At 46.6% G+C, this 19,308-nt stretch overlaps 1 protein-coding gene and 1 pseudogene across 1 annotated transcript in view; both read left to right on the plus strand.

Annotated features, from left to right (window-relative positions):
- The window catches only part of LOC123391769 (intraflagellar transport protein 172 homolog), a 51,901-nt gene extending 33,694 nt beyond the window's left edge, over nt 1–18,207 (plus strand). Inside the window, 5 exon segments of the mRNA XM_045079268.1 lie at nt 15,268–15,361; nt 15,474–15,538; nt 15,665–15,794; nt 17,103–17,185; nt 17,888–18,207. Of these exon segments, the coding sequence (XP_044935203.1) occupies nt 15,268–15,361; nt 15,474–15,538; nt 15,665–15,794; nt 17,103–17,185; nt 17,888–18,044 (529 nt within the window). The 3' untranslated portion in view covers nt 18,045–18,207.
- Nucleotides 105–8,462, plus strand: LOC123391765 (annotated as a pseudogene).
- Nucleotides 18,208–19,308: the final 1,101 nt, after the last annotated feature.

The raw sequence follows: 19,308 nt of genomic DNA on the forward strand, positions 1-19,308 counted from the left end.
TAGACCTCACTGCGCCTGCGCACGTTTCTCTGCTTCGCAGCGAAGTTAGGTGGTGACTTTGCGAAGTGTGTCTCGCTGTACTCGCGTCAGCGTTAGCTCGCGTCAGCGGCAGTCGCTGCGGCAGCGTTACGGGTTGTCAAGGTAACCACGGGAGTTGTCGCTGATTGGTGGCATCCGAGAGACAGGTGTTCGTCTGGCAGTTGAAGCACCTGAGGACGCTGCTGAGCCCTCCGGTGAGGAGTTGCGTGCCTCTTCCCTCCCCCGCCAGCCTTAACGTTCCCAGAGAAGTGGGGGAACTGAAATCTCACGATGGTGAGCGCCTACTGTATGCGGAATCTCTGCTCGGTCGGTAGTGTGCAGTAGCAGGACGGACCGCTAACCGCGGTAGCTTTCGTCCGTTTCCTTTGACATCAGTTGTGTACGAGGCCCCGTGCTGGGCGCACATGGAAACAGCGAACCTATGTCTGCGCCCGGATAAACGAGCGCTTTAGGTAAAAGCCCCCAAGACGGAGTGCGGAAGACCTCCCGTTGGTTCTGATGATGCAGATCTCAGATTCGGAAAAGGCCGGGCACCGGGAGAGGAACCATGCTGAAGAGAGGCTGGGTTTTGGAGCTAGGAGACCAGCACTCAAGTCCTAGTGCCAGCTGCACTTTCAATAAATGGTCCAATCCCGCTGACCTGAAGCCCTCGGCACACAGTCTCTGAGCGCCCACCCAGCGGCTTCATTGGGAAAATGGGAGTAACAATGATAGCAACCTGAGGGGGTTTGGGGGAAGAGTTCGCAAAAGCCTTCGCGAACTAAAAAGCCCCGTAGAATCTGATAGACGAGAGAGAACATTCAAAATAAAAAGGATAGACTCAGACAAAGCTAATGATAGTATCTGCCATTAGTGAATGTTTGCTATGTAGCCAGACAGCATCATTTAAAGAGTTAGGATTGTGGTTTGTGGAGTCAGACATACGGGGATATAAATCTTTTATTTTTTTGTGGTTAGAAAAGAGTATGACATTTATTTTCACTTAAGGATGTACAGTACATGAATTTAGAAATAAAATCACGGCAGGGCTCTGGATACGGACACTTTTAGGCGCTGACACACCGGTCTGGTCCCCCCGCTGCGGGGCAGCCACACGAGCCACACAAGCAGGGCGGCTCTCAGTGGGTCTTGGCTGTGGTTGTGGAAATCAGTTCTTCATGGGAGATGCCCAGGGGCCCCTGACTTACTATATTACAGTAAACATGAACTGTGTATGTAAATTTGAGCCAATTACTTAACTTTTCTGAACTTCAGGTTCCCCATCTGTAAAATATGCATAATCATCTCTGTCTCAGCGTTATGAAGTAAAAGGACAATGCATATTGAGCATCTATCAAACTGCCTAGTCTATGGAAAGATCTTGTTAAAGGTTAGTTATTATTCTACTCCCGGTCCCCATTGAATCCTCAGGCAGTGCTATGAGGAATGAGGAAGGCTTCACAGCGAATGTGGTATTAGGAGAATAGAGGGAAATTAGAACAAAAGAGAGAAGTGCTCATTGCTCAGGAAACTGCCCCCGAAATTGTAATTTAAAAATTCCTTTACCCTAATGGAATAATTGGAAGTGAAAATCCCCTTCAGTCTTTCAAAATAAGATGTCATGATGCAGGGTAGGGCAAAGGCCCAGGATTGGCAAAATGATGAAGGAAGATGATGAGCAAGGAAAATGAGGAACCCTCAGGCCTTCAAACCTAATTTAATCAAGCGGTGGATGGGGGGGGGGGGGTAAAGGTGGTGGTGAGGCTGTTTTCTGACTCTGAGGATTTTGATGGGGGGAGGGGGAAAAAAAGGCCTTTTAAACCTGGGACTTTGGAGGTACCTGGGTTAGGAGTGACAAGTAACAAAGTTTCAAACCAGAGCGCTGGAGCCCTAGTAATTAATCACACAATTGGCTAATTTAGAGGCTAAATGTTTTATTTCAAGGAGGGAAGTACCTAGTGAAGAACCGTTGAGGACCAGGTGGTGGACAGACATGGAAGAGAATAATCGACTGGGAGATGATCACTTCAAAATTGTACTTCTGAGCAGTGCGTTGTTTGGGGGGGGGGGTGATTAAAAAAAAAATAAGCTGGTGGCAATTTCATCTTAAATCTCAACTCTGATTGTTTTACTCCCCATTCCAGAACTTTCACTAACTTTTTGCTACCAAATAAGTCTAACCCCCTTGGCCAAATGTCAAAGTATTTTTGCACTGGCCTCCCTGTTTTTCCTGCCTTACTTCTTCTGTTCTATGTGCAAGATAGTTTCAGCTGTATTAAATTACTGTCTCTTAATGAGATTTGCCTTTGCTCCTATCATTCCTTCTACTTCAGATAACTTCCCCCATTTAACATCCAATTCTTCAAACCTTAAAGTTGGTCATTTAAACATAAAACGATTTCAGATTTCAGGCTTCTCCAAACTATCATCGTGCTTTGTACAGGCCTCTCTAATGGGATTTTTCCTGTTTGCACATGTTATTAGCCTGGGGGCAGGGACCGTATTTTGCTCTTTGTCTTCCTCTCAGCCCCTGACTACATGCCTTTCTCAGTGTGGTATTCAAAAAATATTGAATGAGGAGTGCCTGGGTGGCTAACTCATGAAGTGTCTTCAGCTAGGTCATGATCCAGGGTCATGGGATTGAGTCCCACATTGGGCTCCCTGCTCACTGGGAAGCCTGCTTCTCCCTCTTGCTCCCCTGCTTGTGTTCCCTTTCTCGCTGTCTCTCTGTCAAATAAATAAATAAATAAAACCTTTAAAAAATAATATTGAATGAAAAAAAAATGTATATATTGAATGAATGGCCGAATACCAGAACCTATTAAAAAAGAAGAAACTTATCAGACCAATTGAATTTATTTCAGTTGAGCTATGAAGGAGCAAGGCCATTGCAAGGGCACATCGGTACACTTGATTCTGCGTGTCACCTCGAAGTGTATTTGCATTATGGGTTTCTAAAGCACCTTGTTCTCCTGGGCCAGAGTTTTATAGCCTTGGAGACCAGGATGCATCTTTTGTTTTAAGGACTATGATGTGGAGAATTGACCAAAGTCACAGTAGAGCTAAAGGAACTAAAATGCTTTTGTCACTCTAGACGAACAGCTGGGCTTATTTTTACCCCCTCTTCCTCTGCAGGATGGAGCTTCAAAGGTGACCTGCATGGCTTGGTCCCAGAACAATGCCAAGTTTGCGGTCTGCACAGTGGACCGAGTGGTGTTGCTATATGATGACATGGGGAGTGGAGAGAGAAATTCTCCACCAAACCAGCTAACTTGAAGGTGAAGAGAGTACTCTGTGTGTCAACCTGTTCATGGGGTCTTAGGAATCTGGAAAACTTCCTAACTAACTTCCCCAGCCATCTGCCTAGGAAATGGCCTGCCCCATCTTTTCTCAGGATAAATCCCTCACGCTCAATACAGTCACACAAACACCTTTTCTTCTCTTTTCTCTACCATGTGTGCTTATGACTTTTTTTTTTCATTTCCTTTTTTATCTCTTAGTATGGCAGGAAGAGCTATATGGTGAAGGCCATGGCTTTTTCTCCCGATTCCACTAAAATTGCCATAGGACAGACCGACAACATCATCTATGTGTACAAGATTGGCGAAGATTGGTGAGGATAGAGACTGGGAGGTGGGGGTGACCTGGAAAAGAAGGGGAAGGCGGAAGAAGAAATGTCTCACTGGGGGGAAAGGGGAGAAGAGAAGATGATGGTCCAGGCTGGGACGTGGAGAGCAAAGGCCTTCCCGAGTCTGTTGCTGCTTCCCTATCTGTGCCTGCCTCGTGTTGTGAGATCCCATCCCTGGGGGAATCAGCCTAAGGTCAGCATGAGGACCTGTGATGGGAGCCCTGGGTGACACAGCATCTTTGTTCCTGTTCTAAAAAAACTGCTCGGGCTCCATTTTATGCCTCCTTTCAAGGCTCTTATGGCAGGGTAGGCAACATTAGGGAGAGCAGGGAACGTATCAGGTCTTTCTTCCCTTCCCCCAGCATCACGTGTGGCACTTTCTTTATGAAAGTGTTTTTAATGTGTTTTTCCTCCTTTTATTTGGCAGGGGTGACAAGAAAGTCATCTGTAAGAAATTCATCCAGACGGTAAAGTTCAGACCTGTCTCGGGGAGATTTGGATGAGCAAACCTATATCAGTATGGCTACCTGTAAATGTAATGTAACCGGAAAGTTGCATTTTTTCACTTGTCCATCTGACCTTTCCAGCTGAGAGGATGGAGGATGGTGCTGCGTGGCTGCCCCTCCTCCTTGCTTTCCTCCGTGAGCCTGGCTGTGTCCTCTTCCCCGCTGTAGGCGACTGGGGCGGTGGCATGTGGCGGCGGTTCAGTTTGTTATAAGTGCGCTGGGCGACATGGACAGGGTTATCCTTTTCATGATTTCCTCCTTGCAGAGTGCTGTCACCTGTCTGCAGTGGCCAGCAGAGCGGCACATCATTGTTTTTGGACTGGCTGAAGGGAAGGTAAAGGAGGAAGAGAAACACAGGAGAGGCTGTGGGTGGGGATAACGGTTCTGGAGAGAGAAATACAGTTAAATGTCTCCCTTAGGGTCAAGTTATATATTGGGGGAGAAAATGGAAGGACCGGTTTTTTGTTATTTCTTTTTCTTTCCTTAGGATCTGGGTGGGATTGAAAGGAACCTTGTATCCATTTTCCCATTTTCAGGTTTCTTTAGCAAACACTAAAACTAATAAATCATCTACCATCTATGGGACAGATTCTTACGTGGTATCACTGACAACAAAGTGAGTAAGGAAGAGCAGTATCCCAAGCTTGGAGACGTAGGAAGAAGCGATGGGGAAGTCGGGACTGGGAGACTATAATATGGAAGATGGGGAGGACTGGTAGCAGGGAGCCCAGGTAGGGTAATGTTTGACATAGAAGTGTGATTTCTTGGTGAGACAGAGTAATCTCTTTCTTCCTCTTCCTCTTCCTTTTAATTCACTCACTTTTTTCGTTCCTCTGGGAAAGGAATTCTCTGTGGTCATGCAGTTGGCACCATTGTTAGGTATTTCTTCGAAGATGAAGGCTCTGGAGAGTCACGGGTATGACGAAAGGATGCTGTGAGATGGGGGTAAAGAAACCCAAGATCCCTCCTAGGGGAGGTTGAACATTAAGATTGAGGTGGTTGGCGGGGGCACATTTAGATGCATTCACAGAGAAGATTTTATATTCGGGAGGCCACAGCTTAATATTTGTGGGCAATGAGGAATCGAGGGGATAGGATTCTGAGAGTAGGGGAAAGTGAAAATTATTATCTATGTAAAAAAGTGTATTTATGTGTATAAATCATTTTAAAAAGTCATTCTCAAGAGAGAAAAGGGAAAGGGTGGGGGATAAAAGGAATGTTTATGTTTTACCTGATGTAATTCTCTATTGTTTGAGTAACTTTCCTTAAGAATTACTCTTAGAGGGGTGCCTGGCTGGCTCAGTTGGTGGATCATGTGACTCTTGATCTCAGGGTTGTGAGTTTGAGTACCATATTAGGTGTAGAGATGCCTTAAATAACTAAAATTTTAAAAAAATAGAAAGAAAGAAAGAAAGTAACCCCTTTCTGCCTGGATGACTTTCTCCAAACTAGGAAAAATCCGGCCTTAGCCTACAGCACTCTCTTCCTGAAACTAGAGAATCTCTTCTTCCCTTTTGACTCCAACCTAAAAATATGACATTAAAGGCAGGAAAGAGAAATTTGTACTTTATTGGAAGCCAAAAGAGATGAAAAAAAAGAATTACTCATGTAATAATTAAATTTATTTCTTCTGTAAAGAAAGGTCCATGTGGACCTACCCAGTGTTAGATAATGTAGGATATGTCCCTTTGGGGGCCTTATAGGTGTTTACTAAAGACCTCAACATACAAGCCTTTTGAGGTTTCCTTTTGCGGACAATGTCAGACGTGTGTGTGTATGTCATACATATGTGTGTAAGAGTATAAAACCTAAAGACAGTTTGTGAAGTTCTCTAGATTAGGATGTGTTGGGGTGGGAAAATGTTGGAAGATTTATACAGGGTATAAATTTTTCCTAGAAAGGAAGAACCTCTGGCTGAGGCTGTCAGAGTCAGAGCGATTGGAAACCCTTTACTTCTGTCTCAGGGGAAGTCAGTTAGCCACCCATGCCCGCCCTATGCCTTGGCTTGGGCAACCAACAGCATCGTGGCTGCAGGCTGTGATTGCAGAATTGTAGCCTATGGAAACGCCCGCGTGTTACAAACTTTTGATTACAGCCGTGACCCTCAGGAGCGGGAGTTCACCACCGCTGCTGCAAACCCTGGGGGCCAGTCTGTTGTGTTGGGAAGTTATGACAGGTGGGTCCCTTTCCATGTGCATCTTCTGCCTACTTTCCCTGTGTACACCTTGCTCTAGCCCACTTATTTTCAACCAGAGTGGGAGAATGGTTGGAAAGCAAGTATAGGTTGAAAGAGATCCTCAGGTTTTAATTCACTCACTTCCCTTTTCCTGCTCCCACCATCTGTTGGGACTCTGGCAGTTCCACAATACACCAGGATTTTGTGTCTCTGTGCCTCTGCCTGGGACTCCACAGTGGAATTCATCTCCACTCTCTTTGTATTACCGTTGCCTCTTTTCAGACCACTGGCTCAGTGTTTGTCGCATGATATTACACTTTGGTGTTTATAGTTAACTGGCTAAACTGAAATGCCCATGAGAAGAGGGCCTATTCGCTTTTGTTTTTTTTTTTTTGAAATCTACGGTGGCTAAATTAGCATCCAGTACATAATGTATGCTTAAGTGTTTGGTGAAGGAAGGAAGGAAGGAAGGGATGGATGATGGAAGGGTGAATTAAATAAATAAAATAAATAAAGGGCCCCGGTTCCCTCACATCAGCTTTATTAGTCCTGTCCTTTTATCCCCTTCGATGTCATCTGGGTCTCTTCCTTCTGTTTTCTGTTTCTTTTCCTTTTTTCTCCCTTGCTAACAGCTCATTTTTCTCACCAGCCACGATCTCCTTTTGTTTTCCCCACTCCTATCGCTCTCACCCCATTTTACTTTTGGCTTGATTTTCCCACCTTCCTTCCTTTGAACCTTTGTGTCCTCTCCTATGAGATTCCCTAGCATGTGTGTTCTCTCTCACTTCCTCTCTTCTCTACTACAGCGAGACTCATTGCCTTCTGTTACGCACCCATTTCCACCCTTTTGCTCAGTCTCCATCTCTTCTGAAATCCACGTCCTTAATTTCAGACTTCGGGTACTCAACTGGAGCCCTCGAAGAAGCATCTGGGAAGAGGCAAAGCCCAAGGAGATTGCCAACGTATATACCGTCACTGCCTTGGCCTGGAAACGGGATGGCTCATGACTCTGTGCGGTGCATTTTACTAGTAATCCCTTTCTGCCTGGGTGACTTTCTCCAAACTAGGAAAAATCCGGCCTTAGCCTAAAGCACTCTCCCTGAAACTAGAGACTCTCCTCTTCCCTTTTGACTTCAACCTAAAAATAGGACATTAACGGCAGGAAAGAGAAATTCACACTTTATGGGAAGCCAAAAGAGACAAAGAATTCTGTAGGCGGGGCTGATTTCTCCCTTTCCTCCCATCACTATCCTGGCGTCCTGTGAGTGCCACCTCTTTCCATCTGGTACTTCCCCAAACTGCCAGCCCTTTTACTGCCAACTCTTTCCTAGATTCTAGAACGTGGGTTTCAAGGGTGTCTCCAGATATCCTTCCGATGCCTGTTACCTTTTATGTTGTCGCTTTCCCTTCTAGGGCACACTCTGTGGTGGAGTGGAACAGTTTGACTGCTGCCTCCGGAGAAGCATTTACAAGAATAAGTTTGAGTTGACATGTGTGGGACCTAGCCAGGTAAGCAGCTGATAGCCTACTGCACCAAAATCTCCTTCTGGACACTGCCACAGTGCCAAATTGAACCCCTGGCAGAGCTGCTCTGGAGAACAGAGTGTATCAGGCAACTCTTTGGCAACTTTCCTGCTGTAGCCCTTCCAGCTTATTGTAAGAAAAGATTTAAACACCAAATTGAAGGGGTACAGAGATCGCCACTTCCATCTTCCTGAATTAAAACTTTACTACCTGGGGCGCCTGGATGGCTCAGTCTTAAGTGTCAGACTCTTGATTTCAGCTCACGTCATGATCTCAGGCTTGTGAGATCAAGCACCCCGAGGGGCTCCACGCTGGGCATGGAGTCTGTTGAAGATTCTCTCTTTCCCGCTCCCTCTGCCCCACCCGTGTCTCCATCCCTCTCTAAAACAAAACAAAACAGAAAAAGCTTTATTACCTGTATGTTGTTAACTGGGGAGTTTAGAATTACGCAGGTGCATGACATTGCTTTAGGGCCTCTGAACTCACCGTGTATGACATTGCAAGGTAATTTCTTAGTTCCTGAGCCCACTTTTCTGTTTTCTCTCCCTCTGTCCTCTTTTCCTTCCATTTATTATTCATTGGTTCCTTCATTTTCTCTTTTTTATAATTTTGTTCACTTATTTGACAGAGTGTCCGCACAGGATCAGGGGAACTCCAGAGGGAAAGGGAGCACTCGGACGTGGGGCTGAATATGGGGCTGATCCCAAGACCCCAAGATCATGATGTGAACCGAAGGCAGAAGCTTAATTAGCTGAGCTACCCAGGCACCCCCTCTTTTTTTTTAAGATTTTATTTTTAAAATAACTGTACACCCCACATGGGGCTCAAACCCACAACTGAGATCAAGAGTCGCATGCTCCTCGACTGAGCATGCCAGGCACCCCAGTTCTTTCATTTTCTGTCCATTCTCTATACATGAGTACTGTTAGGACCGAGAATACAAAGATAATTGTCTGTATTCTGTTGTTCCTTAATCAGGATCATTTTAGCAAAGAGGTATATGAAATGACAGTATGATCAGTATATACCACGATTAAAGTAATCACAAAGATTTTCACAAGAGGTACTGGAAGGTAAGGAGAGTGATTAGTTTTACCCAGTATGTATTATGTATTAGCATTGAAGGAGATAATCTCTGAAAACATTTTGTATATCATAAAGCACTGTGTGAATGGGAGGTGTCATTTTTACCAACAATAGCCTAGGCTAGGTGAGGAAACAAGAGACTAGCTTTGCTTAACCCTGTAGAGGTGGGCACAGCAGGTTCACCCCTCTTTGGGGTTGAGGGAAGCCTCAGGGAGCTCAGACTTGTACCTTACCAAGGTGATTGTGAAGAACCTGTCATCGGGGACCCGGGTGGTACTCAAGTCACACTATGGCTACAAGGTGGAAGAGGTGAAAATCCTTGGAAAGGAACGTTACCTGGTGGCCCACACATCAGACACGCTCCTGCTGGGGGACCTGAACACTAATCGCCTTAGTGAGGTAGGAACCCCAGGCGAAGGGGCGGGGAATGGAGCATCGTGAGCTGCTACTTCCGGGGAGCCCGGGTCCCTAAGGGGGAAGGTCTCTAAGGAAAAGCTCTAAGATGCTGGCCTTGGGGACCTGGTGGACCTGGGAGTGAGACCCTGGAGATTTAGAATCCTGGAATGGGAATTCCCACTGTTGGACTGTTTTTACGGCATCTCTCAGAAGCCTAGAAGCCTAGGGCAGAATGTGACACAGCACCCCACTTGTGGAACATCAGGGCCTTCCTACACTCCTTCTCTCTGCCCTCTACCCTGTCCTTCTCTCAGCGTTGTCTTGGATACTTACCCACATTGTTCTTATGTCCTCTCCCTCTTTTACGGGTGGCTTGGCAGGGATCTGGTGGCAATGAGAAGTATTTCTTTGGAAATGAAAATGTGAGTAGAGCTTGATTGACTGACCATCACATCTCAGTCAACCTTCTAGCTAAGAGAGAGCAGAGAAAGAAAGGAAGGCGAGATAGGCAGAGGAACAGAATAAAGAGAATAGTGGGGGTCACTTTGCACTGGCGAGACATCTCCCTCTACTACTGTTGACCGTGCAGACTTCCTCATGCAAACTTCCCACCACGTGACAGTCCCTTCATCCCCAGGTGTGCATGATCTTCAATGCTGGAGAGCTAACCCCGGTGGAATATGGGCGTCATGATAACCTGGGTTCTGTGCGTACTGAATTCATGAACCCCCACCTCATCAGGTAACCCCACAAGGTTCTCTAAATTTTTGAAACCCAAAAGCAGTCCCTTCTAACCTCTAACTCCTGTATCCTCAAGATTAATCTAAAAACTTAGTCCCCTATGGTACTTTGGGCCCTTGCTCAACATCCCGATGACCCAAGTCCATTCTGCCTTACCTCACCCTTCGTGTTTCAGTGTCCGTATTAATGAGCGGCGTCAACGAGGGATGGAAGACAATAAGAAATTGGCTTATCTTGTCGATGTTAAGACTATTGCTATAGGTAAGCCTCTCTCATAATTCTTTTTTTTTTTTAACCATCCAAAATTTATTCTCCAAGAAGACAGCATCAGCAGTAAAACTACAGGGTTTCTCCAAAGATTATACATTCACAAGGGCATTACTTATCTGTAAGAAAGGCTCTGGCGTGTTCTCTGTAACAATATCTACTTCACAGTGTAAACAGGTTACTAGCATTGTGTTCAACGTACAATTCCAGAAGGAAAGGCACAACGTGTCAAAAAAAATTTTTTTGGATCCTAAAAGACAGGTGCAATAACACAGACAAACTTTTGGTAACAGTCTTGATCTACTTCCCCACAAAGCAGGAGATTTCTCCACTCAGACATAATGGTCTTTCTCCTTCCTTTTTGAACCAGGAAAGCACGTTTCATCATTCCATATACAAAAAGGGGAGGGAGTTAGAAAACAAAAACAAAAACAAAAAAAAAAAAAAACAGAAAACCAAAGAAACAAAAAAATATCTTAAATGTATGGCGGCTCTCACCACATTAATCAATCAAGGTTTAAGACAGGGCATGAGAACACTTCAGGGGTCAGAAAATAGGAAAATAGACGCTATGGCTACAAAAATGAAAAAATAAATGAGGTAGATAAAGCTTTTACACCCATGACTTGCCTGTTCCAACTTCGTAGCCTTCATGCAACACTCATAGTAACTTGGCATTAAGATGCACCAAGGACATTTTTGTACACATTGGTATGAGAACCTATGAGGAACATGCCCTTCTGTGACTTTCTTCTAGAACGAAAACCCAAGTTCTTCAATCGAGTAGGCACTGGCGAACCAAAAGAAGTCACTGGAGGGTCCCTGCTCAGCTGCCCACCTCTCCTGGTGGCTCAGGAAGGAGGCATCTGGAAAGCAAGGCAGTACATTGGCACTCTTGGGGCTCTAACTGAACTGTACTTAAATAAGCAGCAACACACATCGAGTCCCTTCGGACTAAACGCAGTCCATTTGAGGGAATCCTATTTAAGGTTCCAAGGTTGAAGGAATTTTGTAATTCTACAACCTTAGTTTAAAAAACAAAAAGTACATTCAGGAAAAAAAGGAAGGAAGAATGGGTGAAGGAGGCTTGGTGGTCAAACACAGGTCCCTAAACAGCTCTCTCATAATTCTGATAACAAAACAGAGGTTTATAGATGCTTCCATATCACAGGGGTGTGTAGAGTGGAGAATGCAGGAATCTGAGAGGCACCAGGTAAATGTATGGCCCTGCTCTCACAGAGGATGTGGGAAGTGTTCTAATACACTTGTGCGAGTCTGTTTCTAGCTGTAGAGATACAGATACACTGTTAGGCATATCAGCTTGTCCCTGTAATTATTCATGTTCTTTAGACATGTATCTTAGGGCTAGGAATTGTGAACTGTAGAGCAGAACCATCAGTAAATTTTTGAACTTTCCTGTTTAGACTTAGGACATAGGATAATGGACTGTTTGAACCGGAAGGGGACTTATTTTCTGTAGAGTTTGACATTGGTAGCCAGTGAGGACAAAATTTATTTGAATTTCACAAGTGTTCACATAAATAAATAGATTTTATTTTACATATTAATAATTAACTCTGGGGACACCTGGGTGGCTCAGTCAGTTAAGAGCCTGCCTCTGGCTCACGTCATGATCCCAGAGTCCTGGGATCAAGTCCCACATCAGGCTTCTTGTTCAGCAGGGAGCCTGCTTGTCCCTCTGCTTTCTGCTCTTCCTGCTTGTGCACTCACTCTCTCTGACAAATAAATAAGTAAAATCTTTAAAAAAAATTAACTGTATCATGAAATGTTTCAAGCATAGAAAAATGTATTTAGAGCAGCACCAGTATTCCCTATGATGTATAGAGAATAGCATATCCATATAGCGTCGTTAAGAACAAGGGTCTAGAGTCAAACTTCCTCACTTCTGCAATTATACCTGTGCGATCTTAGGTCAGTTTCTTAACCTTTCTGTATCTCAATTTCCTCATCCACAAAATGGGGATAAAAATCGTACCTACCTTATATGAAAAGCACTTAGACTAATGTCTGGCAAATAATAAGCACTTAATAAATGTTAGCTATTAATAATAATATTGTTACTTGTGTACCCATTCCTAGTTTTTTTTTTTCTTAAGATTTTATTCATTTATTTGACAGATGAAGATATCAAGTAGGCTGAAAGGCAGGCAGAGAGAGGAGGAAGCAGGCTCCCCACTGAGCAGAGAGCCCGATTCGGGGCCTGATCTCAGGACCCTGAGATCATGACCTTAGCCGAAAGCAGAGGCTTAAACCCACTGAGCCACCCAGGCGCTCCTAGTTTGTGATTTTTGAGGTCTCGTTTAAGAAGTTTCCCTGGGGCACCTGACTGACTGAGCCAGAGGAGCATGGGACTCTTGATCTCAGGATCGTGAGTTTGAGCCCCATGATGGGTGTAGAGTTAAAGAAAGAAAGAAAGAAAGAAAATTTTTAAAACAGAAAAGGTTTACTACTCCCTCCTATATTTTAATATTTTTAGATTTTGTTTTTCACTTGGAATTAATTTTTGTGCATAATGTGGGTGTGGCTCGTATTTTACTTTTTCCATGTTGAACCGTTTATTGGAAATCCGTTCTGTACTCACAGATTCGTAATGTCCCCTCTTATAAATCAAGTTTCCAAATACATATGGGTCTGTTCTTAAGATACTTTTACAGTTCATGAGCTTTATGTTTCACTTCCAACTGTTGAGTTGTAATGGAAATGGTGTAGTGTTCCAGGGGCAGTAATGAGCTGTGAGACTTTGGACAAGTCATCCCACTACACATGGCTCGTCTTCAATAGTATATAAAATAACAGAGTTCTTCTCTTACCTTTTTTCATTAGTGACCCCTATGAGGATCTAATTAAAATCATAGATCCAGGGGTGCCTGGGTGGCTCAGTTGGTTAGGCGACAAGCGGGGCAAGTACCAGGAGGTGGAAAGGTGAGCCGTGGCCCCAGAGGCGGCGTGTGGGGAGAGGGGTGCGTCTGAAGATGCTCGCCGTCTGCCTAGAGGGCAGTGATGCAGGAATCTGGGTCAAGAGGCCCCGGGTGTCTCTCCCCTCCCCAGGCTCTACGTGACAGTAGAAGAGCCTGATCTTGCCATCACCATGTTCAAAAAGCACAAGCTGGATGATGATATGATCCGCCTGGTAGGGAAGCACCACCCAGATCTCCTCAGTGACACACACCTACACCTGGGCAAGGTGAGCCCTTCTCCGGTCTCGGCCATCTCTTCCCCGAACAGGCCCCATGTCCCCCTCGCCCCATCCTGACCCTCCTTTCGCCAGGAGCTGGAGGCTGAAGGCCGACTGCAGGAGGCCGAGTATCACTACCTCGAGGCTCAGGAGTGGAAGGCAACAGTGAACATGGACCAGTCCAATGGGCTTTGGGAGGAGGCCTACCGGGTAAGGAGTCCAGGTCACTCTGGGGACACGCCTGTGCCTCTTTCCCACTCTCAAGTGACACATTCTGAATTGGTCATGGGTCTCTTTGAAAAATGTCCATACTGGGGCACCTGGGTGGCTCAGTGGGTTAAGCCGCTGCCTTCGGCTCGGGTCATGATCTCAGGGTCTGGGATCGAGTCCCGCATCAGGCTCTCTGCTCAGCGGGGAGCCTGCTTCCCCCTCTCTCTGACTGCCTCTCTCTGTCTACTGTGATCTCTCTCTGTCAAATAAATAAATAAAATCTAAAAAAAAAAAAAAAAAAAAAAGAAAAAAAAAAGAAAAATGTCCATACCAACAGGCAAAATTTCACATGCGGTAGGAGGGTTCTGTGGACTACCTGAAGTCCATCCTTGGACCCTGAGCAGGCTAACAGACCCCAAAACTGAGCCCTCTCCCTGTTCTAGTAGAAAGACCTGACCCTTGTCAAAGCTGCAGTCCGGTCAGCGGGGGAAGGGAGCAGCCCTGTGGCCCTGCGTGGGAGGATTGCCAAATGGCTTTGCTTCACAGGTGGCCCAGGCTCACGGAGGAGCTGATGCCCACAAGCACGTAGCCTATCTGTGGGCAAAGAGCCTGCTCACTAAGCTCGGACTCCAGGCAGCTGCCGTGGACCACGCCGCCGACAACTGGTGAGGCCCCACGGCTTCTCTCCACTGGCCCCTTTCGAGACAGAGCTTCTACATAGACAAGGAAAACGGCTGTATAGCTGAGAAGTGTTTCTGAAAATGGAGGCAGGAGTGAAGAAATCCTTGGAAGAACGTGATGGAGAGGCAAGGAATGAATCAGTAGCTCTGCCCCTGTTCCCCGGGGGCTCAGAACAGTGTTTAGCTGTTCTAAGAAGATGGAAAGTGATCCGCGTTTTTCCTTCTTTTTCAAAAAGACCTTTTTAAGCAATTACTATAGCCAGTGTGAGGCTTGAACTCAACCCCAGATCAAGGGTCCCTCATTCTACAGACTGAGCCAGGCAGGTGCCCCAGAGAGGAGAGCTTTTAAAGCTAAGGTGCACTAAGCCAGTAATTGACTTCTGAGTAACAGAAGTGGGCTTTTGTTAAATGCAAAAAGAGCTTTTCTTAAGCAAATGTTACAAAGACTAGTAATAATCCTGCATGGAGTCAGATGGCTGAGGGTAGTCAATGTTTCAGAGAGACAGTTTTTCTGCTAGTACAAATGTGGCTCAGGAGGAGCCCTCGCTCCCGAGGCAGAGTAGTGCTGTGAGGCTCACTGCGGTCCCCTGCCTCGTGCCCATCCCATTCCTTTATGCCCACTGGTCGCAGGAAGCACAGGCTTTTCCAAGTGTCCCCTGACCCCGTCCTCCTTTACGTGTCTGTGTGCTTCTGTGTCACTTCACATGGGTTGTCTTCTCAGTCTGTCCTTTCCCTCCCCTGGCCCCGTCTCTACCCGATTTGTTTTCTCTTGCCCTGCTCCCCCTCTCATAAAATGAAAGTACTGAGTAGGCAGACCTTCCCTACACCTTCCATTTCAGCTCATTTGAATTTGCTTTTGAACTCTCCCGGCTGGCCCTCAAGCACAAAACCCCTGAGATGCATCTCCGATATGCTCTGTACCTGGAGGATGAGGTATGGATGTGCTCCTCCTCCCTTGCTTTTAACCTGGACCTCCTCCTGTCTCCCGGCTGCCATGATGGCAATCTGCTTCTGATCGTGTGCGGCTGCCCTTCTGTCCCTACAGGGTAAATTTGAAGAGGCCGAAGCTGAATTCATCAGGGCTGGTAAGCCCAAGGAAGCAGCCCTCATGTGAGTTACCCGTCAATTCCTTACGCCCGTCCGCCCAGCCTGCAGGGCTGGAGGTTGGGTCACAAGGTGTGCACGGGATAGGCCACGCTGCCCAGCCTGTCCTGGTCACGTGTACTCTCATCTCAGGGGCATGGAGGGGCTCGTGGACCAAGCTCGCCAGTGGGAGCAGGCTGGAGAGTATAGCCGTGCCGTCGACTGCTACCTCAAGGTGCGGGGCTCAGGCAGCAGCAGCCTGGTGGAAAAGTGCTGGATGAAGGTGAGGCGGGCTCCACCCTTCCTGGCCGCCCACTTCCCGGACCGCCCTCACAGCCAGCATTCCTCCTCAGACATTGCTTTTTCCTCCTGGGCCTCTCATTTTTGTTCAGGCGGCAGGTACCTGCTGAGTGCTTGCTAGATGCTAGAGCCAGAATTATGAAAACTATAAAAGGGGATCTGAGGCAGAACGCCTAACAGCCTGAAATTGGGGGAAGTTGGACACCACTGTGGCTCAGCTGATTGAGTACCTCGGTGAAGATCAAGGATGTGATTTGAAGTGGAGTTCAGAGGCGGGTGAGGTCTCGACTGAGAGGGAGGGAGGCTTTGTGAGGGAGGGGGCAGACCTGGGACCAGAGCTGGAAGGGCAAATCCAGAGGCCGGAGCTGGGGCCAGAAGGAAGCCAGGAAGAAAGCAGAGTCTCCTCCTCTACATGAAAGCTCCTAAAGAGAAGAATCTAGCCGGCTAAGCCAAGTCAGTAGGTTTCATCAATTCCTAAACATATATATAATCACATTTTATGATCTTAGAATCTGGGTTGCATATAAAGTTTTATATATTTATTTGACACAGAGAGAGAGATCACAAGTAGGCAGAGAGGCAGGCAGAGAGAGAGGGGGAAGCAGGCTCCCTGCTGAGCAGAGAGCCTGATGCAGGGCTCCATCCCAGGACCCTGAGATCATGACCCAAGCTGAAGGCAGAGGGTTAACCCGCTGAGCCATTCAGGCGCCCCTGCATGTGAAGTTTTAAATGATGTATCTGGGGTACCTGGGTGACTTGGTGGGTAAAGCATCTGACTCATTAATTTTCGGATCAGCACATGATCTAGGATTGTGAGATCAAGTTCTGCATTGGGCTCTGCACTGGGTGCGGATCTGCCTTAGATTCGCTCTTCTTCTCCCTCTGCCCCACCCCACTCGTGCTATCTAAAACAAAGTAAATGATGCATCTTTGATTCAGAGAAATACGTATTAGGAGTTTGAGGGGGATGTGGAGTCAGAGCTGCAGATCCTAGGTCTCAAGGTCTGCATCTGCCTGGCAGCTTCCGAGGGGGCTGCGGCTGGAGTGAGTCACATGACACGACTCCCTCCTCTGAGACCCCGCCCCGGGAAGCTGTAGGTGGGGTTTAGAGCCCCAAACATGGCTTCAGGGCCCCTTCCTCCCGTTCCATCCCTTTGCACGACACCCAATATCCCTTCACCCTCCGTTCCCCCCTCCAGCACGACGAGTGGGCTTTCTAGGTGGAGATCAATTATCGCCCCTTTATTTACTTAGAGAAATTACAGACTCATTCCCGCCCTCCCTCCCCCAGGTAGAGCGGCATAGAGGCTCTTTGATTGCTGAGGGTGCCGGTATCAAAGGCAGTGGCCAAGCAGGAAAGAAGCCACAAAAGGGGTAGGTCGGTGAAGGCTTGAGCCAGTCAGCGAATAATGGGGACGGATCTCTTCTCATCTGTTAGCTGCAGGCCTCTAACCTTGGCCTGTTTTGGAGTATTTTGTGTGTGGTCCCTAGGAGATGTGTTTGAGGAGCCCTTGCAATCTTCAGACAGACCATGTCTGAGCCTCTCCCTGGGGCAGCTATGTTGGAGTCTCTCCTTAGCGGGACTGTGATGGGTTCTGGCAGAGAGATGCGTTTTCCCACACCAACTGTACTGGCCCCTTTCAAACTGGTTCTGTTGGCTCTGCTCAGAATAACTGTGTCTGTTCCTCTCAGAGGAACTGCGTCCATTTCTTTCAGAGGGACTACAGTGAGTTCTCTCTGAGGAACTGCGTCCTCTCACCTCCAAGACACGGATATGGGTTTTCCCACACCAACCGTACTGGCCCCTTTCAGACTGGTTCTGTTGGCTCTGCTCAGAATGACTGTGTCTGTTCCTCTCAGAGGGACTGTGTCCATGTCTTTCAGAGGGACGATAGTGAGTTCTATCTGAGGAACTGTGACCACTCCTCTCAGAGGGCCTGTGCTGTCTTCTCTCAGAAGGGCTGTATCCTCTCACCTCTAAGGGACTGTGATGTGTTTTCTGAAAGAGACTGCGACATCTCCTCTCACAAGGACTGCGACATCTCCTCTCACAGGGACTCTGATGGCTCTTTTCAGAGGAACTGTGATGTCTCCTCCGAGGACGACTTCGATGGTGCCTCTCAGAGGGACTGCGATGGCTCCTTTCCAAGGAATTACATGGGATTCTCTCCTTTACGACGCTATGGTGGTTTTGCTTCGTGGGTGTGAGTTTCTCTGTAAGGTGACTGTGTGAGGTTCTCTTAAGGGAACCGTGTAGATTTCTCCCTCTGGCCTGAACTCTGGTTCCTGTTTTGGAGCTCTTGGACTCCTGGCTAGAGATTTCACATCTGGAAGAGTTTTTGTTACCTTTGCTGCTGTTGTCGTTTTGAACAATGACCACAGCCTGTCCAACTGAAGTGGTTTTGAAAATAGCACTTCTTTGGGAAACTATGGGCTTGGGTCGTTGGGTATGTCTATGTTGGAAAGAGCTACCTCTTTTTGGTTGATGAGCTGATGTGAATTGCTGTATTTCTTCCGATAACATCTTCTCCTGCTTAGTGGTTATGTCTGTTCGGTTTAGCTTACCAACTGACATCCTATCTCTTTTGATATCTCTTGATGAGGAATAATCTCTGGCTTTTCGTTTTGGATGGTGGTTTTTGCTTGAACACAAATGGTTTGGCCTTGACCTGTCCTCAGGCTTCTGTCCAGCAAAAGCCATAGTTCTGCGTGCTCTCTGGAATGCTTGCTTTAGACCTTGAAAAAGCCGTTGAATGAATTTGGGTTGGGAGGATTTCTTAGGTTGTCTTTTTGAAGAGGTAGTAGTTGTCTGAGATGCTCCATTCCTCTTCCTTCTTAACTGGTCTGGTAAATCCCGAGAAGAACTCCGTATTGTGGTTCTACCATTTCTGTAGAACTTTGTGTTTTGTGTTCTGCTTCCCGTAGTGATTCTTTTCTTTGGGTATTTTGAACTATGGGTCTTTTTGGTTCTCCTTTTAGCCCATGTTTCATCCTGATCGGTTTCAGAGTCACTCTCTGGTAGAGAGTGAACTGGAGTAAACTCATAGTGCCCTGGCCCTCCAATTATCATCTTTCCTGCTAGGGCAGGGCTTCTAGACTGTCTTTGCCTGATGTGGACTTGTACAGGAGCAGGAGACTGGGAAGATACAGATCGGAAATCCATTGTAGAAGTAGGACTCTTGGAAGCTCGAGTATAGGCTTTAGCTTTCCTTAGTGGTAGTGATATAGAACTCCTTGGTGTGATGGATCTGTCTCTTCTGTGGTACTTTGGGACTTGGGATCTTTTCCTAGTTTGCAACCTAAAGCCAAAACTCACCTTAATCTCTCCATGGTTTTCGGGAGTACTTACAAGGTGGAGCTGTGGGTAGATAAGAAGGTAAGACCCCAAAGTGCCCTGTAATTGATGACGGCAATTAAGTCCTGCACATAGGCCACACTGTAGGCAGATAGGGTATTTTAAAACCACACCTGAAGTTAGAGGTGGAGGTACATTGGGG

Source organism: Mustela putorius, unplaced genomic scaffold, assembly GCF_011764305.1.
Source record: "Mustela putorius furo isolate JIRA1106 unplaced genomic scaffold, ASM1176430v1.1 tig00000281_pilon_pilon_pilon, whole genome shotgun sequence".
In the NCBI taxonomy this organism is placed as follows: Eukaryota; Metazoa; Chordata; class Mammalia; order Carnivora; family Mustelidae; genus Mustela; species Mustela putorius.